Source organism: Marmota flaviventris, chromosome 8 (assembly GCF_047511675.1).
Source record: "Marmota flaviventris isolate mMarFla1 chromosome 8, mMarFla1.hap1, whole genome shotgun sequence".
Classification (NCBI taxonomy): domain Eukaryota; kingdom Metazoa; phylum Chordata; class Mammalia; order Rodentia; family Sciuridae; genus Marmota; species Marmota flaviventris.
In genome coordinates this window covers 106628949-106652408 of record NC_092505.1, presented here as the reverse complement: position 1 = coordinate 106652408, position 23460 = coordinate 106628949, and the positions used below count along the sequence as shown (strand labels likewise).

Genomic DNA, 23460 nt, shown 5'->3' with positions numbered 1-23460 from the left:
TGCTAGGGATATGCTTAAATTTCTAAGAAACTTCCAAGTTGTTTTCCAAAAGATTATACTATTTTGCATTTCCATTTTCAGCGTATGAGAGTTCCAGTTATAAAAAACAGAAATTCTAAAAATTTGATAAGGTTTAATTTTTAAAGTCAATTTCTTCCTTGTTGGCTCATAATTGTCCTGTACTGTTTAAGAATTATTTGCCTAATTCAAAGTCAACCATGATTCTTCTCCTGAGAGCTTCACACTGTTGGCACTTATATACAGAATAGGATTGCTTCTGAGACAACTTTTTCAGAGACAGACATAAGGGTAGAGGTTCACTTTTTGCATAGATGTTAAATTTTCCCATCAATTTAAAAAAAAAATAACTTTCTCCCACACCTGCACCCACCCTCACTACCTTGACCTCTGTATTGAAGAAGCCCAGGCCATGTCTGCAGGATCTATTCTGCTCCAGGGCCCTGCAGGCCCATCCTTGCACCAATGTCAGGCACTGTGCTCTGACAGCCCACAGGCTCCAATTTTGTTGTTCTCCTAGATTGTCTTGATTATTTTTGGTCCTTTGCATTTGTATACAAATCTTGGAATGAGTTTGTCAGTCAGCGTTCTCTCTCACACAGAAGTGCTGTGTTTAAATTTTTTTCTTTTGAAAGAAAAGTGCACCAATTGTGAGTCTGGAACTTGATGAATTTCCACAGAAATCCCTGCAGTCAGCACCTAGATCAAGACTGGACTAATAGCAGCACCACAGGGCACCCTTCAAACAATCCCCACCCAAAAGATTGAGCCCTTTGGGCTTAAATGTGTGGGGATTGACTATACTATTGGAAATACCCACGGCTGTGTGCATCCTCATTGCTGGCCAAGAGCCCATCATGTGGACACAGCGTAATTCATTCATCCATTCCACTGCTGATGGGCATCTGGAAGGTTTCCAGGTTGGGGCCATTATGAATTGTGCAGCGAACGTTCTGTGGTCTTTGGGGGAAGGCGCGTTTTTTTACTTGGATGTACATTTAGGAATGGAATTATGCGATCTTTAGGTTTGCATACAGGTAACTTTTAGTAGATACTGCTAACAGCAATCCAAAATAATCACGTCATCTTATTTTTTTTATGATTATACTATTTTACACTCCTAATAGCAGCGCTGTGTGCGGTGTTTTGGTTTGTAACAAGATTTTCTTTATTTTTAGTTTTTGCTGTTCTGACAAATATGTGTGACACCTCATTGTATTGTACCTTTAAATTTTCACTTGTGGTGAGATACACATAAAATTTACTCTCTTAATTATTTTTAAGTGGATAGTTTGGGGAGTCCAGCCCATTAAGTCATATTATTGCAGTTCTTCACCACCACTCCTCATCTTTTCAAACTGAAACTGTGTGCATTAAGCAGTAACAGTTTCCCCTTGTTCCTGACCCCAGGTGCCACTTTGTTTCTATAATGTCGACCACTCTGTGTACCTGGTGGAAGCAGAATCCCAAGGTTTCTGCCCATTGTGACTGCCCGTGTCACTCAGCACAAAATCCTCCAAGGTGATCAAGTCTCTGCATGAGTCAGAGCCTCCTTCCAGGACCAACTCACTTTCCAGGGCACGTATGAGCTGCGGCCGGGGTACCTGGGTTACTCTACCTATGGTGACCGTGAACAGTGCTGCTGTGGACATGGATGTACAATATTTGAGTTCTTGCCCTTGGTTCTTTCTGATATATGCCCAGAAGAGGAATTTATGAATGATATGGTAATTCTATTCTTAATTTTTTTCAGGAACCACCCTATTGGAAAGCAAGGGTTCCAATTTTCCCACATCACCAATAACACTTATTATCTTTTAAATAAGTCATTCTAATGGGTACAAGATTGATTGTCCTTTCCTTCACTGGCCTTATAATCTCTTCTATAAAGAGGAGTCTACTCAAGTCTTTGCCCACTTTACTTACAAGTGACTACTCTTTCATATTGGAGTTTATTCGACACTTTTCGCATTCTGAATGAATAGTTTGTCAGATTTCTGTTTTGTGAAGATATTCCCTATTCTATGGGCTGTTTTTGTTTGGAAGAGTGAGTCTGTAGCTTATGTTCTCTTCATGATTTTGAAAATCAAAATTCAGTCCCGTGCATTTCTTAGGGTTTAACAGTTTGATCTTTTCTGTCAGCCTCCTTTCATTACGGTGCTGTACCCTCAACCTCCGAGACTGAGTGCTTACTGGCCACGATGGTGACCTTGTGGTTATGCAATTAGACTCCACCTAGTGCCCATAGGTTACATCTGATTAGCCAGGCCACGCTGCCTGAGAAGTCGTGGGCATTATTTCCCTGCCTAGACTTTAAATCAGAGGCACAATCTTCTTTTGTTATCCTTAGTGCACAGGGACAGGTACAGCTGGATGGAGCAACAGCCCAACCTTGCTATGTGATTTGAAATATGCTGATACTATAAGGAATATCTTAGTAGATATAAGGAATATCTACTATCCATGAAGAAGAATGGATGTTTTTCAATAAGAATGAGGATACTGCAGTGGGTGGTGGTGTTGACCTTCTTCCAAGTATCAAAGGACGCTTTAAAACACCTAAACTACACTCTGAAAGTCATTTTTAAATGCAACACATCCATCAGTCAATTTATCCTCCGGGTTCTCTGCTCATCCGTATATTTGAGGACCTAGAGACAATTTTCCCTAGAAGTGACAGCTGAGCATTTTGGAGAAAAGCAAAACATTTTAAAAGCTTTATTTTTAATACACTTTAAGGGAAACAGTTACTTAATTAAATGTTATTGTCTTCCTGGATGAAATGAAGAGAAATGAGATGCACTCTCTCTTTGGGAGTTTGAGGGAGGGCCTGCATTTCTCTCAGACATTAGATAACAGGCTGATGTTACCATGTCTGCACAGGCTTTCCGCCCTTCCCCCTCACATTCCACAAAGATCTCTCAAATTCAAGTGTGACTTTCTTGATTGAAATGCTCCATATGTGATCCCCAAATCTCCTTTCTGCATGTGGTAAATCAGAGAAAATGAGTCAGACTTCTTGGGGGATTCTCTATCAGTCAGTATGACATTTAAGAAAGTACAAAAACCCTCGATGCCTCTGGGGGCACTATTTAATATATTACTGTCACGGAATTAATGGAGCAATTTTCTCTGATGTGATCAATTTGGTCAATTACAATAGCAACGTAATAAATAAAAAGAATTTCCTCAAGTGCTTAGGGACTAGTACTAGATAATTCAGAATTCTCAGGTCCTGAGCTGGGTGGGCAGTTGGTGTTCTGGTGAGGGCAGGACCTGGTGACACTTATAGGCTGATGATGGTAGCTTAATTGAACATGGGGTTTACTTAAGTGCAGAGTCTGGGTGGGCATTGTAAGGCCAGCAAAGCCCCTGGAGCTAATGGGCCCCCTCTACCCTCCTGCTCCACACCACTCAGGACAGTTCCAAACTTCTGTCCTTCCCCAGTGCTGCAGCACATCCAGACAAGGGGGAGGACAGGTCAAGGGCAGGAGGCCTATACCTGAACCGTCCTTCACATCTGTATCTATCTAGATGTTAGGGGGAATATATCTTTCCACCAAGAAATTTCTGTTCTAGCTCACTAGCCATCTAAGATGAGCACCTGAGCTGGAAGGGCATTTGCAGACTATTTTGAAGCAGATTTGTTATTCCCCCCAAAACTTATGATTGTGTTAGCAAGGAAGAAAAGTGCATACCAGATAAGCTAACCAATGATGCCTATCACATTAGAAAAATTAAGTGCCATCTTTGATATTTTAAATCTTGCTTTTAGAAAAATGTTTAATGGATAACTAAGTTTTCTTTTGATTATTTCTTAACTGATATTTCAATCAGGGCAATATATCCATTCAGTGGACTACTGCAGTCCTAAACATGACAAACAGGGGAAAAGGTTTTTACAAGCACTTCATTAAAAATGTGTCTACATGAGCAACAAACATGACACAGATGTTCCCTTTGTCACTGGGAGCATGTGAATTAAAGCCAAATGAAACACTGTCATATACCCAGCTAAATGTTTAAAATTAAAAGAGATGTGAGGGTTGGGGATGTGGCTCAAGCGGTAATGCGCTGGCCTGGCATGCGCAGGGCGCTGGGTTCGATCCTCAGCACCACATAAAAAATAAAATAAAGATGTTGTGTCCACCGAAAACTGAAAAATAAATATTTAAAAATTCTCTCTTTCTCTCTTAAAAAAAAAAGAGATACTGTTATGATTTGAATGTGAGGTATCCCCTGAAAGTTATGCATGAGACAATGTAGGAATGTTCAGAGGTTAAATGAGTACATTCTAAGAGCTGAGACCTAATGGGTGGATTCAGTGTAAAATCAAAAACTCCAGAATTCTGGGTATTCCTTGTTCTTTATGGTAAAAATCGTAAGTGAGTGAAAATGTACAAAAGATGACATTTATATTAGCTTGTGGGATTAAGGTGATTTTTCTCTGCATCCTAATTTTTCTTTCTCTTCTGCCTCTCCCCTTCCTTCCACAGGGTCTCATGCTGTTGCCCAGGCTGGCCTCAAACTCATCTCCTTCCTCAGCCTCCTGGCTGGCTGGGATTACATGCATAAGCCATAGCACACCATTTCTAATTTTTTTTTGATCATTGTGATACTACTTTCATGATAAATCTGCTTTTCCAAAAATAAAGTGTGGAGGTGAAAATTTTAGGTAACCATGGGTTTACTTAGTTATGGTTTTTATAATTGAGTCATTACTCTGTATAGCTTTACACTCCAATGTTTACCAAGTTGAGTACGTATGAACCACAACTTAACTTCTGGTTGGTGTTTTGCTAAGACGTCAAATGATTTATTTATGGGCTTAAATGGCTCAGTCACTGCTCGACTTGTACTCAAAAATGAAGTTTTCCACAGATTGTTTAATCCAATAAGAATAAAAGAATTTTGGAAAGAATGCATAGTAGCTTACTCCAAATTTAAAATGCTACTAATTGTTCATGGCACATCATTCTGGATATCTGTACCACCAACAGAGCCACAGTTTTTCTAGATTTCTGTCCGGACACTGCTATTATTGCTCTAGGGACCAGTTACCCAGAAAAAAAGTAGAGAAAGATACAAGTTGGTAATTCCTCCCCTCCTTGCCATATCAGTGGATTTCCTTTGGATTTAACCTACAGCATTACTCCTAAAAGTCAGTATTCTACCTCTTTTTGTATAAACTGAAGTCTTATACTTTTTTGAAACATATATGATAAGCAATAGGTAAACAGGACAGTAACAGATCATTATATACAAATGAAAAATAAGGTGACATGCTAGTTCTAAAGAAAATAAGCACAGAATGAGTTTACCATAGTCCTGAAAAAGACAGTAAATGGACTCTTAGAATATATAACCTAAGAATCTGAACTGTGAAATCCAGCTAATCTGTTACCTAGAATATATATTTCTATAGCTACTCAATTTTTACCCTACCCAATCCTGGAAAAATAACACTATGTAGGAAAAGAAAGCTAATTAAAATGCATTTCTGTATCTTGAAACATATACGAAAATGACAGGAATTCTAAATTTTTAAGGATGCTTTCCTCAATAGATGTGTTTTAGGATCTTTTGAGATAGGAATTTCCCAAAATTCAGTTAATCTATTCCTTTTACTATTTAAAGCCAATAATGTAATTATGAAATGCAATTATTTCCAACTCTGTGATAACAAAGTCTAGAAATAAAATCTTAACTTCTGAGTATATCAACTTCCACAAACTTCTTTAAGTCATCATCAGGTCTTCTTTTCTATCAGTTTATCTTTTTTGTTTACTGTTTACATTTATTGGATTAGAACATACATAAATGAAGAGCATAAATCCTAAAGACATAGCCTGATGAGCAGATCCATGTTATTAACACAGTGATGCCACCATTAACTTTCAGGCTAAGAAACAAGAATCAAAGCCATCAACAACCACCACAAAAGGCAAACACGAATGAATAAGTGTAACTAAGTCAGGTGGAAGCACTGGCGAAGAGGAAACACTTTTGACTCACATTTTACACCAAGCAGGTGTTCTGTATCTTCAGGATACCAGCAAATACACTGTCTCAATCTGATAGGTGCCTAACCTGGAATGTCTCTTACTGGACTGTTTTCCTCCCTGCAGTAGAACACTTCAAAGGATGCAGAAAATATTCAAAACCTCAGAACAAATTAGATTGTTTAGCAACGTTCTTTCCTTTCCAGAACTGCATCCCTATGATTCTACAAATTGTGGCCCTCCACAAAGATTTTAAAGTGGAGAATCAACGCTTCTGTCTCTTTCTTCTTTCCCTTACTTGGCAGGTCGTTTTTGTACAAACTGAAGTCCGTGTAGTGGGACATCTCATTGTAGGACGCCAAGTCCTAAGTTACTAACGGCGGCAGGAGGGCTCACGCGGGGAGTCTAAGCCTAGTAAATACAGAGTTGGATGCTCTGACTCCTTTGCCCTTCTAACACAGAAGTCACGCAAGGCTGCCTCGCGGGCCCTTTCCTGGATAGCCTTCTTTCTATCTTCGTCACGTCGTCGACCACCAGTAACTTTCCCGGTTGCCAACCGTCTGCACGTTGGCCACACCGTGCTTAGCAACAGTAAGTGGGCTCCTGGGGCCAAGAATCCGCGGAACGCGAGGCCGCTGGTACCCAGAGGCCACGGCGCAGGCTCTGCACAGCTCAGCCAGGTTCCTGGGAGCCGCGCGCCACCGGGGACGCCTTAAGGCCACTGGGCAAAGGGTCCAGGGAAAGTGCGGCTCCTCGGGGACGCCTCGGGTGCGCGCGGACGACCAGCCACCAGCCGCTCCCACCACAAAGAGCGAGCGAGCGCCCCCCCTCCGCCCACCGCATCCCGTCACCAGGGCAACGCCGCCACTCGGGGCTCCGCATCAGAGCCACCGCGCGCCCAGGCCGGCGGGGACTCCGCCGCCTCCCCGGGGTGCGACGCCGTAGAAGCCCCGGCGCCTCCGCCGCACGTGGGGCTCCTCGGCCCGCGATATCCCTCCGCGCCCCCGGCCCTCGCCCTCCGCGCCCGCTCCCCCTCCAGCCCCGCCGCCCGGGCCCGAGGTCGCGCCGCGGAAGGATCACACGCACGCGCGCCGCCGCGGCCGGAGCCGGGGACCCGGGGAGCCAGCGCCGCCGCCAGCGCCAGGCAGCTCCGCCGCCGGTCGCGCAGCCGGGTCGGGCGGGTGGCCGGGCGCGCCGCGGGCCGCCCCTCGCCGCCGCGCCCGCGTCCCCGCCGCCCGGGAGGGGGCGGGCGGTCCTGCGCAGAGCCGCCTCCTCCCCGCCCCCGCCCCGCCTCCCGCGTCGCCGCCGCCGCCGCCGCTGCGCCTGCTGCCGCCGTCCCCGCTGCAGTGCGAAGGGCTGAAGATGGCCGGGTGGCAGAGCTACGTGGACAACCTGATGTGCGATGGCTGCTGCCAGGAGGCCGCCATTGTCGGCTACTGCGACGCCAAATACGTCTGGGCGGCCACGGCCGGGGGCGTCTTCCAGAGCATCACGGTGAGCCCCGCGGCGGGCCGGCGCGCTCCGGCCGAGCTGGCCGCGGGCGCGCGGGGCCGGGCCGGCAGGTGTGCGGCGCGCCCCGTGCAGGGCTCGGCCGGGGACGCCCTGCGCCCCCCGCGCTGCCGGCGCCGGGATGGGTGGGGGAGGGGGCGCGGGCGGGGGCGGGAGCGCTATCCCTGGCGGGTGCCCAGGGCCCGGCGGCCTCGAGGTGGCCTCGCCTTCGCGGGGGCGGGGGCCAGCCGGGGCGCGCGGGCCTGGGCAGGGGTCCCCGCGGGCCGCCCCTCGCTTGGCGCCCGGGCCCCGGTTCTCCAGGCGACTTGGCGTAGGCTCCCGGTGCCCAGGCCTCGGCGGCTGGCAACAAATGCCGCCGACCACGTAGGTGGGTCCGTGAATCTCGACTCGGCTCTGGCCCCGGGTTCCCTTTAATTCTCCAAGATGGCGAACTGCCATCGACTCTCCTCCCGAGCAGACCGTCGCTGCACCGTTAGCCCGGTTACGCAACTGAGCCCTGGTGGCAGCGGCCGGGGGTTTCGGTGGCCGGAGGGGACGGGGCGAGGGCTGGTCGCCCGCGGGCCTTCCTCCCCAGCGGTGCGGCAGGGCTGGCGCACAGCCCGCCGCTGCCCGCCTGTCTCCCTGGACCGGCAGGTTCCGACTGGTGCCGCGGGTTCGGGATGCCTGCCCAGCCTCCCGCACCGCTCATTGTCTGCCGTTTCCGCCGAAGGCTCAGCATCGGGTCCGGCACGGGACGTGCCCTTGATTTCTCAGCCCCACACTTGCCATCTAGGGCCAGAACCCAGGTCCCTTATTGGGGGTACTAATTATTTTTTTGCTAAACGTGGCTTAAGAGCTGGCTGCAGCACTCAGTTCTCGGTACTGGCACTTTGGGAGTCTCCTGGGCCCGCACTGGACCAGGATCCTCGCGGGAATCGGCCTCTGGTGGCCAACTTTGCCTGCAGCCCGCTGGTCTTTGTGTGCGAGTTCCCGCTGCCTGGCGCGGGTTGCGGAGCTGCTGGGGAATGGCTGGGCCTGCTATGACTCTGCAGTTCTAGGGGGCGACGCCTCCCCGAGCCTGGAACGTTGGAGTGCACGTTTCTGCTTTCCGAGTCTGGTGGCTACCTCAGTTTCTCTCCCAGTCTCCCTCCATCTTTTCTTTTCTTCTGTCATCGCCTAATGCGGTGTTCTGGACAGAATCCTCTTTGCGTTTGCCCAGAAGGAAAACTGATTGCTGAGATGGGAGGGGAACGGAAGTTGGAGAGAAAAAGGAGTAGTGGCTAGAAAAATAGGAGGGAAATATGAATTTGGGAATGCGCTGAGGTCTAGAGATGGAAGCTCTCACCATCAGGGGTATTTCAAGCTGTTCCATGCAGGGAAGTGAACAGATCTGCTAAGCTCAGGGTTTATTGCCGGAGATTTTCAAGGAACTTTAAATTTGATGCAACATGACCCGAGTAACTGATCGAATGTGAGAGAGAAGCTGTTGTTCAAAATGTTTGAAACTGAATTTTAACCATTATTACATAAGCACCTTAAAGCACCACCTGACTTGATACAGTTTATAAATAACTCTTTAAGATTGCAGTTTGTTTCATGTCAACTACCCATTATTTAAATTCTTCACATAGATTGGTTTTTATTAGCAGACCACAGACCACACTGAACTGCAGAAGAGAGCCAACTGATATAAAACATGTAATCCTGTGAGGCATTGTCTTGATTTTTACTTAGTGAAAGGTGGCTGATTTGTAGTGGTAGTATAAACTAGCAGTCTTTCCTGTTAGATCAAGCCCTGACAGGAATTCACTACAACTTAATGTTTCTCCTTTTCTTCTCTCTTTTGGGGGGACAGCCAGTAGAAATAGATATGATTGTAGGAAAAGACCGGGAAGGCTTCTTTACCAACGGTTTGACTCTTGGTGCAAAGAAGTGTTCAGTGATCAGAGATAGTCTATATGTCGATGGCGACTGCACAATGGACATCCGGACAAAGAGTCAAGGTGGCGAGCCAACATACAACGTCGCTGTCGGCAGAGCTGGTAGAGGTAAGCAAGGTGTTTTTGTGGTTAAAGATTGCATGCCTTATTATAACTTCATGAGCAGTTTCTTTAGCATTTTGAATGACAGTCCATAATGGCTGTTAAGGTGGTTTCTTGAACTGCCCGGCACTGAAGGGAATCACTGCTGTAAGTCTGCCCATGTCACAGCAGTGGCCCCTGCAGTGGAGCCACTGTCATCCTCACTTCCTTCTGAAAGGTAGTTTAGTATCAGCTCTTCATAAACTCAAAATGAAGAGTTTTCTCCAGCCGCTGGACAAATCAGATGATGGTCCTGTGCTGCGTGCAGTTGTTGAGCAGTTTCCATTGTTTGGCTTATTTTCGTCCCTGTGAGACTTTACCTCTGAGTCATTTGTCCTTTTTTCGCTTGCTCATCATAAAGCAGCATGATTGATATTGGTTCTTTTTTTTTTTTTCTTTTCTTTTTTTTAAGGAACATTGCTCAGGAAGTGAGAAATAATTAGATGAGTTTTTTGGAATGAGTTGTCCATTTACTAAAATATATCCAGAGACTAAAGTGTGTCTGAGATTTACTGAAGAGTAGGAAACTACGATTAGTTTATACTTGTCCAAAAATTCTGATATCTCCAGATAACTGCACTTAAAAAAAAAAAAATCCTTCTTTTTCAAAAAAATATTTTGAAATTGAAGTTTATTATGCTTTATAATTGATTTGCAAGGACATTTAGATGTATTAACTTGTAGAAATATTTAAATAAACAGGACTCCCACAGCCTCAGTTGGCAGACTTAGCATGTCAGCATGTCACACGTCAGAGCAGCTCTTCCTGGGAAGGGACTGGCGCTGCACTGTAGTGTAATGCCCTGGTCCTGCCAGCTGCCTGTGATTGCCCTAAAGGCTTCTCTTATTTTGGTGTGGGTTGATGTTTGAGTATTTATTTATAGGGAAATGAGATGACTTTGAAATAGTAGACATCTCTCAACCATTAGCTGTCAGTCAACCACGTGATAGGAAACCAGAGATTTTCATACCACAGAACCACTCTGACATCTAGTGGCAATGAGTGTGAAATGTGACATATACCTGCACACTATGGCATCATAAAAGAACCTGGTATTAGTTAGAAATAGTCTATTTCAGGATTTAGACTCATTTAAAAACAAGACTAGCAGAGTGAGGATATCAGTATGCATAAAACTTCTGTTAATTTGGCCTCTTCTGAATGAAACTAAAAAGCTGTTTAAAATTGTTTTTCATTTTCCTCTGGAAGTGATATGTCTATTCATATTTACAGTGTCACTTGTATGACTTAGTAGTTTCTACTTAGGAAACCTTAAATATGGGGAGAATTTGTGAATAAATACCAAGGTTTTTCAAGTTTATATTTTTAGGGCATACATGTTTGTCATATCAATCAGAATTTTTGTCCTGAAGTGAAAGATAAATCGTCACTTTTTTTCCTTAACCAGTGTAAAGATAACTGTGTAGAATCAGGCTGCTGCAGATGGGGTTCCGTATTGCAGTACTAGTTACCATGTTCTGTTCTTGGTGTATCACTGATTGGAAAGTCCCCATCTGGAGACCTACTTGCCCTCAGTGCTTGACAGCTCATGGGAAACTAACTTAATGTCAACTTATTAATCAGGGATCTGTCTGCTAAAACTTATGTGACTTTCTTGATTAACACTTCTTTTGAAACACTTTTCTTCTTTCTCTTTCAGTCTTGGTCTTTGTAATGGGAAAAGAAGGGGTCCATGGAGGCGGATTGAATAAGAAGGCATACTCAATGGCAAAATACTTGAGAGACTCTGGGTTCTAGCTGCTAGGCAGACTGTTAAGTATTAGGGGAAATTGCTCTTAAACTTTCCTAGCGGTAAGCTTAAGTCTTAATTCTGGAAATTTTATTAGCAATGCAGGGTGATGGGGTATGAACCTGTGTCTCCTGTGTATCCCTCTGTTGGTGGGGAAAGGTGTCTTTCTTTCTGCCCGCCCCTCCTTAAGTAATGCTGTTCACTTTTGTTTTGTTTCCCTGTGTACTCCAGCCTTGGTTATAGTCATGGGAAAGGAAGGTGTCCACGGAGGCACACTTAACAAGAAAGCCTATGAGCTCGCTTTCTACCTGAGGAGGTCTGATGTGTAAGCAGCCTCTCCCCATCTACCTAGCAGCTGTCTGCATCGCCACCCCAATTGTGGTCATCTGCTACCAGACTAGATAGATGGTAGCTAGTTTTCTTTACCTACTTTCTAATGTCATGGTTCCTATTTGCCCAATGATCATTTGTCTGTTAACCACTGTATGTAACCAACCCCTACTGGCAACATAATTGCAGCACAATAATGATTTGCATGATACCTTGAAATTGGGGGGAGGGGCATGCCAAGTTGGGCATCACTTTGTCTTAGCAATTAATGGGATATTGATTACTAAAATAAGTTAATATTAAGCAAGGTGCCGGTTGTACAATCTCTAATTTGATCGATGTCTTTTCAGCACTTTGAGCTTTACTTGGCTCACTTAGTCTTCCTTTTGTAGCGCATGGTTGGGAGGAGAAAGTGCATGCATCTCTCCTTCACTCCTCTTTTCTCTTGCCCTCCCTTTGCACATAAGGGATTTGGTTTGCTTCCATCCTCTTTTATGCAGTGCCTGGTTTATTTAACCAATTAATATCCCCTTTGTTGACGAGCTGTTGAGAGCTGCAATAGTTTGCTTTTAGTATTGTGGTTGCACTTGAGTAGACAGATCTCTTCACAGTGTCTGCAGGACATGTGCAGAGTGCAACTGCAAAACAAGAGCAAAAGGCACTCCTCCCACGACCTCACAGTAACCACACTGACGCACCCCCAGGGACATTCCATCACCGCAATAGCTCACATTGTTGTTCCTGTCTTTTTCTTTGCACACCAGCTCTACTTGTTTTAGTAAAACTGTAAAAGGCTGCCATTATGGACATTAGGTCTCCCAACATAACCATCTGGAGTGTGTCCAGTTTGTTCTTCATAGGACCAATTTTTATTTGCAGCTTGAGTTTTTATATGAGGTTGCATTATTGTGGACTTGGCTGTCTTGTGATGAATTTTTTCATATGTATTCTGTGCCATACTATTGTTAAAATGAACTGTTGCTATTGTGAGATGGATTTTAACTGACCTATTAAGGGTTTCTTTCGAATGGCACTACTTTAGGGACATTCTAGTATTTGCTTCTATTGTTTGGGCCTTGTGGATAATGTACAGATTTAAAACAAATCTTGTTGCTGATTTGTCCATTTCTTTCCCTGCACTTTGTTACATCTGGGATACAGTCTAACTCATCTGATTTAATATGCATTTAAAAAAATGCCATAACTATTAAACACCTTGTTTACAGACAGATGAAATAAATTTATTCCAACCAAATACTCTAGACTCCTGTTATTTATGTAAATTGTCGGCTTACTGTTACAGTTGATTTTCAACATGATAGGAATATAGAGAATAAGCCAGAGTCTGCTGCAAACATTAAATTAAGTACCTAGGCATTTTGTTTTAATAAACTTTGATCTATTAAAAAATGGCTTTAGTCATTTTGGGCTGATGTCCTCATGCCGTGTGAGGAAAACTGACTTATCTGCTGGAAAACATTTTCCTCTATTGGTCTCCAGATGTGAAATCTAATAAGCAGTAAGAGGCTTCAGTACTGAAAAGGGTTTGCAACATTGTGGACTCTGTTGAAATGTCATGTGACTTCACATGACATGTGCTGGCAGGATGGAAAATCTGCCAGCTGGGACTCTCCATCCTATGAGCAGAAGATGTTGCTTTGACAGCATTTAAGAGAATTGGGATGCTTTTGCATTCTCTAGCTTTGGAGTAACATGTCGACCATGGCAAAATAGTCTAAGCCTGGAGACTGTAAATTCCCTAATATGTACTAAAGTTTAGTGAAAATGTAAATTTTAGACTTTTTAAATAAATCATTACTACTATGAAATGTCAAGCAGAAACTTACAGTGGTAGATGTTCAAAAGTTAGAGGATCTAAGTGAAACTGGGAAGCTTGTCACAGGGTCGGTTCTGGCTTCTAGGGATCTAACCTGGGAGATTCCATGCATCCAGAAGTAGTCATCAGATATCAAAGTCAGAACTGCATGCTGTCCTTGAGAGAGAAAGTGTGTTTGGAATAGGATAATCTCTTCCTTACTTAAAATAAAATACTGTACATAGGAAAGCTTTTTCTCTGACAAGTTGTCAGGCTTTAGTTCTGAATCTGTACATATGGGGTGTCAGGACTTGACTAGTTTGGTAATTAAACACACCGTAGTAGTTGTGAAATGATAAAAACCTGGTATGAGCTTATTGTTCTATTAAGATTCCTGTTAAGGACAAAAGATGATTGGGCAGATGAAAAATTGTGACTAGGTGTGGTGATTACATGGCCTGCAGTTTCAACAGAAGAACACTTTTGGAAATATATACATGCAGACTTTGCTTTACACTTAGCTCTTTGAGTTCAGCATGAGGAAATGGAGCTGTACACCTTAGTGTATCAGATGTCTCATCACATGGCATTACTTAGGACAAGCACACTTAGCAGCACCAGAGGTATGGGTTGGACACAAAATTTTGTGTCCCCAGGACAGAATGGTCATTGAGGAATGACACAAGAACATGGTCACCAGTGGATGCTGGGGGTCAGGGGGCATAAAGTGTAATGTATAGCATCTGCTGACATAGTACTTATACTTATGAAGGTGGTAGATGCACACACGTTTCTGCCTGGGCTCAGTTTCCAGGTGACTATTTTGATTCCAATGTTTTCAATAACATTACTTTTATAATCAGAAAAAAAATACATTTTATTTGCTCTCCTATTAAAAAAACTTAATCCATACACTGAAATTATAGAAAATTTCAAATAGATATTAAAAGAACAAGTAACAGTCCTAGCCAGTGCTATTAAGACACTGCACACATTTTTTTTACAACTAAAGTTAATTTGAAATTTCAAAAAAAGTAATTTTTGATCCAGAAAAACTTGAATCATGTCCTTCATCTGAATTTTGGGTTAATAACTAATAAAAGAATACCATATCTAATACAGAGTTACACACTATAGAACAGGTTTAAAAAGACCAGGGTCATACAGTTACGCCACATTCCAACCTCTGCTTAACCACCCTGGTAAATCTGTAGATGTCCTCCTTCTCAGGATAAGGTAATATCCAGACAGTATATACTGAATTCAACCTTTTATTTTTGAAAGTGAACACTTGGAGGTTATGGTTTTTGCGGATTATGAAAATTTCTTTAAATAAAAATAATTCAGAAAGTGAAATTTCTCCCTAGTGTTAAATTTGCTTAAAAACACATAATTTTTAACAAAAGGCTTGTTATTTATATTGTATTTATTATTCTATAAGATGATTTTATGTAGTTTCCCATGTTGGTAGGTATGTCTATTGCAAAGATGCACATAGTTTATAACATTACCATAATATACACTTAATTTTTGGAATGATTTTTGGCTGTGGTTTTAGTGTTTTCATGGATTAACCTAAATGCTGCGAGCATCACACTATACAACATTCTAAGTGATGTGTGTTGATCAGACCTCAGTCATTATCCCTTTAGTTTTACAGTACTGGACACGTAAATAAGGCTAATGTGGTAAGAAGTAGCACAGCAGAACAAACATCTACTTATTCTTAAAGTGGAAAACATGTTTATTAACATTCAAATACCTCTCATACAAGGCCGTATAAAAATTCTTAGCATTTTGATTATACAGAAGTCTATATTTTCTACATATAGTTACAGTGATATATAATATAATTTACCTTTTCATAATACATTGTTTCAATACATTAGTTCTGTTAAACATAAGCACTTATTTTCGAATTCAATACTTGAACAATTTCTCTGTACATAGTTTCGCAGGGCTAGTTAGCATAAGATGCTCTTTATTAAGAGGTATATGATCTGAGTTAATAGTTGCTGAAGTTTGGTATTTTTATGCAGCGTTTTCCTTTTGCTTTGATCACAACACAAAACCCTTAAGGATACTGAAATCCAGTAAGTAAAGTCCAGAGACATTACCTTCACTGTTGATTCAAATTTGTACATAACACTATAGTATTAAACCCTTAAAAAAAAAAAAAAAAAAAACTTAAAATCTGCACTAGTTATAGACTTTCTTATCAGGATCAGACTACTTGGGAATAGGAAAGCAAAAAACAGCTTCAGAGTTTGTGGTGACAGGAGGAAAAATACTAAGTTACTTTGTTGCATTTCACTAATGATGGCCATCTGAGGGAACACCAAAATACACATTCCAACTCAACCTACTTATAACTGTTTGTGGAGGTGAGAGTTGGCTTAGCTTGAGCTAGATGGCTGCAGGACTGACTTCATGTGTAAAGCACAAAACATTTGCATACTGTGATCTATGTCTTAATTGCAAGCTATATTGAGATTTTTTTTAATGTTTTGGCTAAATTTCATCCCCAAAGAGCTCATTTGATGCCTGAGTGACAGCACCAGTCTGTTATTAGTGAAAGGAAGCACACTCCTGCAGATAAGTACCGATCAAAAGCCTGTTTCAGTAATCTGATTAAACTAGAACGCTAGAAAATAAGTTAATTCTACAGAAACCTCTAAAGGGAGCAAAAAATCAAATTACATACCTAAGTAAACATTTCAAGGAAAATAATCAACCAGTCACCTCCGAAAGTCAGACGGTGTTGGCTATGTTGTAATCCCGGTCTCCATTGGCCTGCAGCTGGACCACAACACTGTGCTCGTTGATTTCGTTCTCTGCGTCACTGCTGTCAGTATCTTCGTTGTCCTCGTCCTCATAGTCTGAAGACTCTGTCATGTTCTGATGAGAGTGGGATTCTGACAAAGCCCCAAATGACTGAGCACTGACAGAAGCCAAAGGTCTCAGCAAGGGGGTGTGCTCTGACACTTCGTTTTCCTCTTGACTGCTGTCTGTGTCAGAGTCTGAGTCACCTTGAGAAGGAACGACTTTCTGCTTGCAGACGGGACAGGTTTTTTTGGTTTTAGTGAGCCAGGGGTCTACACATTTGCAGTGGTAAGCTGTTGAAACAAAATGCATGTCTTCAGTTAGCATGCTATGGCTGGGAACACCACTCCGTCCCCCATCAGGTGTATTCAATGTTGTGATCTGTGCTCTCGTGTAGGGACAAGAGAAAGAGAATACCTTCAGTGGGACAGATAACTAGTGCAGAGCCTGCCTCAGGGTGCACTAACAACTGCGTCCCCACCCTGCAACACTGAACCCAGCTATAAAACCCCCTTTATGTGCCAAGTTAAAGCAGTAATTACCCCTACCATGGGAACAGGGAAGGACTCTGAGCTTGTCTCCATCTTCATAGTCATCCAAACAAATGGCACAGACGTCATACTCATCTCCTGGAACATAAATAGCATCAATTAAAATATGTAGAGAACTCTTAGCTCATTAGACTTTTCGAATGTTTAGTGTTCCTTAGTTATGTGCCCCCTGATTGATCTGTCTATCTTGGATGGCTTTTGCTTGGGTTTTTGTTTTGTTTTGTCAAAACTTGAAGGAGCTACTTAGCTATTCAATACTTCAAGGATCTGAAGTTTTAATATAAGTAGTTAACCTTGTACCTGAAATAGGCAATTGAAAATGATGTCACATTTGTTTACCCTAATTATCTTCACAAAACATCTTAATAAGAGTCATAATTATATTAGAAATTTAGATAACTATTCAAATGCCATTTTGAAATATTGTATGTTGAAGAACAAAATTTCATTGCTTAAATTTCTCAAAGTCTCTGGGTCATTTATTTTTTTTGCAGTGCAGGCACTAAACTCAGGGTCTCATGCATGCTAGGCAAGAATCTTACCATTGAGCTACATACACACACAGCTCTGGGTCATTTTTTTCCCCCAAAATTCAAAAGAAAACATTAAAATGTATTCACATTAGTGAGTAAGAACAGTGAAGAGACACAAAACTTCAGACCGCCAGCATTCACCAGTTCTGTGGTGTCTGGCACACGCTCAGCCCTGGGAGTCCTGTCTTAAGCTGTAAAAAGACCTGAGCTGTCTTTCAGGGCTGTGAGGATGGAATGAGCAAAGGGTCAGCATGCAGTTGTTCAACAAGTGAGCTTTATTACTAATATCATTGCTATTTAATTGTCTTACTGTTGAATTTATCACCTTTACATTCAGAAGTTTATTAATTCATAGCTCTTTTTAAAGTTCAAATTATAAATGTTTATAGAAAGTGGCAGTTTTTAACTTGGCTTTTTCAGTTAATACAGATTTAGACACCTCAGTGACTGATTTTAATTCAAGGTTCTCTGTTAAATGTACATAAAAACTTACAAATATCATTGGGAACAAGACACAGTCCAATTTTCTGCCTGTCTACACAGGGAAACAACCTGAGAGAATCTGGACAGCCTGGATGAATAAGATTCATAAAAGGGGGTGATTGGTTCTTCCATGTCCTCTAGTCATTTAAAACGCCTCCGGGAGTAGTCCTAAGTGGAAAGCTTTAATGGACATCATTAATTCCTGTCTAGAACCCTGAGGTCAGTTACTATTGCATCACCTATCAAATACATCGCTGGCAAGCACTAGAGTGCCTCAGAACCTCACTAGAGCTGGTGAGGGCGCCTGTCTTCACCACCCACTCTGAGGGCTCCCAAGGGTCCCTGTGGTGGGTGCAGGCGTTTCGCTGACTCAGACTGGAATGCGTTAAGAATGAAGCCATGACTAATGTGCTCTTCACCTTGTGAAAAGGTCTTAAGAGGCTGAGGTAGGGAATCCCGGGAGGCCCAAGTCAGGGAAAGGTTGGGCATCAGCCTGGACGCTGTGAGTGGTCAGTGAGATGCAGTGGCACTGACTTTGCAGGTGGCTGTGGGGAGAGTCACAGCCAGGAAACATGGGTGGCCTCAGGAGCTGGGAAGGGCAAGGAAATGGACATGCCCCAGGTCCCAGAGGAGGAGCTCCCTGAGGCCTCTATCAGCCTAAAGATGACAAACCTGGGTTGTTTGTACTGAGTCTGTCATCTGTAACTGTGGGACATGCGCTGTAGTCACTGAACTTTCCTATCAGTCCTCTGAACCGTTCCAAGTGATGGAGTTACACTCATGGTCTATGTTTCTGGCCAAAGCAGGTACTTTGAAGATGACAGGTGAAGACCAAAAGGTATGGTTTGTGACCAAGGACCTGACTGTAGCCTAGTGCTCTGTAGAAAATCCACTGGTGGCCACAGCCAGGGGCACGGTGGCTGGTGCTCTCATCCTGGTCCTCCCAACCTGGTCCTGTTACTTTTTAGTTACATGACCTTCTGAAAGACACTTATCTTTGTTTCAGTTTTGTCAGAGGCAAAGCAAAAATGCCATCACACTATGTCTCAGGGTAGCAGTGCAGCTGGAGAGAGACACAGCAATGAGCCGGTGGCAGTGGGCTCGGAACCTTTGTTGTACTGTACCCCTCGCCCTTAGCCACTTGTGGTTAAATTAGAGATGGTGAGAGAACTAAAAGAATGGAACAGGCATGTATCAATAAAACCCAAGAATGATGACAAAATCCAATTTTTGTTCCATTTAAAAGTCTTGGAAACGAAGAAGGGTCGCACGATTCAGAGATCTAGTTAGTGGGTTCACAAGAGGCTGCGGTCCAGCATCAAGTGACTTGGCTACATGGCTTTGTTGACATTTAAGTCAGACATGAATTCAGAACGCTTGCCTGTTCTATCAGAAACAGGCAGCAGACTTTTAGAATTTCCTACCTGTCCTGAGAGTACAAGGTAAAGAACTTGACAAGTGCACGGCTCAGTGCCGTCCTGCCACCCATGGCCTCACGGAGAGAGTTCTGTTGCTTAGCGCAAGCCTGTGGTCCAACTGGGAATGATCTTGTCCCCAAGGCTCTCTGGGCTGTCGTGAGGTTCGTGGTTTCCACAGCTGGCATCTCGTGGACTAGGGATGCTGCTAAACATCCTATAGGGTACTGCCCACTGTCTAGAACAAAACAAACAAACCACCCAGGATCACCCCATCTAAATGTCATAGTACTGAGCTGACAGACCCTGATATCATCCCCTCCGGGCTAAGAAAATGTTGCTGATTCACCACTAGATGCAGGACATATAAGTTGGGAAGATCTGTGTCTCCTTATGTGAAACAACCAGGAAATGTTTCTATCTGGAATGTCTCTGGCATCACTGTTATTTGACTAAAATTCCTAAAAAATTTCCTGAAGGTACTTCTAGAGTGTCATCAATCTGGAATATCACATTATAACATACGGTGGACAGAACTTTGATTTCCCCTCCAATCTGTTTCTCCCTGGCTTTTCTTCTACATTTCAAGCCTCAAACTTTGGCTCCTCGGTTGCAGCAAAAGCCCGGGAGCATCAGAGCAGGGGGTGCACAAAGACCTAGCAGCCAGGGGTGGCAGTGGGGGTGGGGGTGGAGTGTCGGCTGGCCTGCCCTTGAGGCCTGTCTCCCAGGGGCATGCACAGTATGTTATGGAGTCCTGTGACCTGCAAAGTGCATCGGGAGTCTGTCCCCTTCTATTTGGCTTACTCTAAGAGCCCCCTCCCTGTCTCCCCAGGTCGTTTTCTGGTGTTGTGTCATTCCCACAAACAGCCCCTCCTGTCACCACAGAGCTGTCCCTCCCACCTTGCTCCCACCAACCAGTCTTTCTCTTCAGGCATGGACTGTGACAAAAACATTTGCACTTAAAATCAGATGCAGAAAGAGGAATCACCATTTCTAAAGATGACTCAAAACTCAGCAAGTCTGAAGTGATTTAGTCACAGTGCAGATAAACTGATGCAGAACTTAACTGTTTAATTTTACAACAAAGGAGACCAGGCATTGAATCTACCAAGAGGAGGTTTCCCCAAATTAAACAATAAGAGAGACTGAATATTCAGGACTGAATAGCTGAGGTTTCATGAGAGAGTATCAACAGTATGGCCAGGGATGGTGTGTCATTGGATTTATGAGCTTCAAAGCAAAAAATTATTGTCATTGAGAAAGGGCCTTGCTACTTGTTCATGTATCTGCCAGTGGAAAACAGCAGCTTTTTCTAGCAAATAAAAATAAATGGGTTTTATAGTCTCTTCTCCTCTGTACTACTTCCCAAGTAATCTGAACAAAATACAACAGGATAAAATATTTTTAAAGCCAAATTTTTTTTTGAGAATTATTCCTGATTGTTTTCAAGCTCAGGGAAAAACAAAAATAAAACAAAGAACAAATATTTACTTTTAAGTTTAGAATATAAAGGTAGTTAAATGTAGTTTAAAAAATTGTGTTTCTTAATTAGAATAAAGAAGTTAAAAAAATCATAAAAATAAAGCATTGTCCCACTTTTACACCTTCTACTATAAAATGCTATGTTGCCTTTTGCCAACCTCTAAAGTAAAAATCTTTCTATACTGTTGTCTTGAAAAATTTCAATATGTAAAGTATCAAGAAAAATACTTAATTAACTTAAAATGTCAGGTATGAGATCTATATTTTTTCATTTGTATTTCAGGGATCCACAGCTTCACAGGGGCTGGGGGAGGGAAGCAGCTTCCAGAGAGTATGCCTCACACTCAGGAGAAGGACTTCGGGAGCAGGGCTCTAGGTGCTAGGTAACAGTGCAGCCACCAGCCCTGGGGGCACAGGTGGGGCAGTGCAGACAGTGAGATCGGGAAACAGCAGTTTCAATTAAAGAGCTTTTTGAGAACAAAAATGAGTAATGAAGAGATTTATAAAGAAGCTGTTTCATAACAAAACATCTAAAAGCCTGTGTTATGTCACACGTGCTAGACACAGTAAGGCAGTGCACAGACAGTCTGAGTGTCAATCAGCACAGACATTTCTGTACGAGCTGCACAATAAGATCACTAGGACAGGAGGCTGAGACGACCATGTCCCTAACAGGCACCGAGTCTTACAGACTGAATGACCAGGGAAACAGTTGAAAGTTGCTAGTTCTGAAGTTGCTGAGGATGCAATCACAGCTTACACCTAAGGAAGGTATAAATGTCAAAATCTTTTTAGTTCACTGGCAAATATTTCTAAAATATACCTAAAATAGAAACGTTTTAAGACAATGAAGCAGTTGATCATTGGAACAGTGTCTTTTATTCTTTCTTTCTTTTTTTTAAGTGGGGGGAGCACAGGAGCATAGGATTTGACTATAATACAAATATCATAGATGTCCTAACATTTATTTTAAGCCTAGAAGAGTTTTTTGAGGCTCCATGGCATGGTACCACATCTTCCTGGAGTGATAAATCCACAGAGGTGTTTTCTTCATGTTTTCAATTAGATGCAACAATAAGAGCACTGCAAGTGAAGGGGAGTGTTTTGTTTCTGGCACCTGTGTGTGCTCCAGACCATCAGCGTGCACTGGAGTATGTGTAACAATCACAGCTCTTTCATTTTACATGACAAGCATCATAACAACCCAAAACATCATAAAACAAAAATATAGGTACCTCAAACTTACTGTTGAAAAGAAATTTCAAGTGTCGTGTTTACAGTTACATGTTTTCCAAGTGCAATCTTTTGTATCATAAAAATGTGATGACTGAATTTCTATGACATTCACATTTTACTTTAAAGGGTCACTTTATTTGCATAGCACGGGCTGCTGCTGTCTCTGAGCTATGTACACGGCAGCACTGTGGTGAGTGTTCTTCATGTTCTGATGTGAAGCCCCACACAGACACACCTCATACAGCAGGAATGCCATGTCTCCACAGAGATGGGACCGCCCGCGGAGAGGCCAGAACGCCTGTTGGGAAACCGTCGGACAGTCATCTTACTAATTGGGGAACAGGAATAAGAACGACAGCCTTGCAGGCCCTAAATAAATCCATATGACTGAAATCCATGTCTACTTATAGATGAGCTTTGGCCAAATTTTATTTTGGGTAGTCTTTTTTTAAAAAAGCTTTTCACTGTATTTTAAACAGTCATTCCAGGGGCTGAGGCTATGGCTCAGGGCAGAGCACTTGCCTAGCATGTGTGAGGCACTGGGTTCGATCCTCAGCACCACATAAAAATAAATAAATAAAAGTACTGTGTTCATCTACAACTAAAGTAGTTTTAAAAAATAATCACTTTTTATTATTTTAATTGGTTCTAACTTGGTTTCATGGTTTATGCAGGAAAAAATACAGCTATAGCCAAAGTATTTCTGAATAAAGGATCAAATAAATTCAAAGATCTGTCACCACCCTGAAGAGACAAAGTGCATGATATTTGAGAAAGGCAGAAAATGTACCAGAAGCACGGTGTGTGCAAGGACTGAGGGTTCACTCTTCTTGTTCCACTGCTGTTCCTCAGGTCACTGAGAAAGGGTTGGCATACTTCTAGAGCACACCTCAAGACACGCAGACTTGTATGTGCCCTGACATATTAGTGTGCTAGGATGCAGTATTTCTTTGCTTTTGCTTCACATAAAGGAGGTTAAATAAGAACTCTGCTCAGCTTCAGATACACCTGTGGCAAGGGACCTGCATTATTTTTGCATAAAGACAATTGCTTCTAGATGGTTCTGCCTGCTTGACTAGATCAGCCTAATATTCAGTACAACTGTCTATGTAGCAAAGGTGATTATAAGAAAAAATCAAACATAAATTTTTCTTTTAAAACAGTGTATACAAATTGATAAGAAAATACTAAGATCCCAATAAAAATGTGAGCAAATGGTGTTCAGTGTTTGGACCTTGAATGTTCCTAATGTTTAAGCCTTGTCCTCAGGGTGGCACCATCTGGAGGTGGTGAAACTTTAAGAAGTGGGTAGGGTCTGCTGGGAGGTCTGAAGTGCTTAGGGGGCATACACTCAAGGGCAATTACAGGATACCAGTCAGTCTCTCTCTCTCTCTCTCTCTCTCTGGTTCCTGGCCACCACAAGGTGAGCAGTTTAGTCCATCACACTATGA

The 23460-nt window shown here is 42.8% G+C and overlaps 2 protein-coding genes across 6 annotated transcripts in view; one reads left to right on the top strand and one right to left on the bottom strand.

Annotated features, from left to right (window-relative positions):
• Positions 1 to 7329: 7329 nt before the first annotated feature.
• On the top strand, positions 7330 to 23335 carry Pfn2 (profilin 2). 3 transcript variants are annotated; one of them, XM_027933553.3, is made up of 3 exons: positions 7330 to 7514; positions 9364 to 9556; positions 22276 to 23335. In XM_027933553.3, exons 1-3 carry the CDS (start codon positions 7383 to 7385, stop codon positions 22356 to 22358), a joined length of 408 nt encoding a protein of 135 aa, XP_027789354.1. In that variant the 5' UTR covers positions 7330 to 7382; the 3' UTR covers positions 22359 to 23335. The 3 variants fall into 3 exon arrangements, with proteins under 3 accessions (XP_027789354.1, XP_027789353.1, XP_027789352.1); XM_027933552.3 differs by lacking the exon at positions 22276 to 23335 and adding an exon at positions 11572 to 11792; XM_027933551.3 differs by lacking the exon at positions 22276 to 23335 and adding an exon at positions 11251 to 11665.
• Positions 15207 to 23460, bottom strand: part of Rnf13 (ring finger protein 13) — a 122037-nt gene continuing 113783 nt past the window's right edge. For all 3 annotated transcript variants that reach the window (XM_071615519.1, XM_027933547.3, XM_027933549.3), the window contains 2 exons: positions 16858 to 16938; positions 15207 to 16602 (listed from right to left, as the gene is read on the bottom strand). In XM_071615519.1, the coding sequence (XP_071471620.1) occupies positions 16238 to 16602; positions 16858 to 16938 (446 nt within the window). In that variant the 3' untranslated portion in view covers positions 15207 to 16237. The remainder of the gene's footprint in view (positions 16603 to 16857; positions 16939 to 23460) is intronic.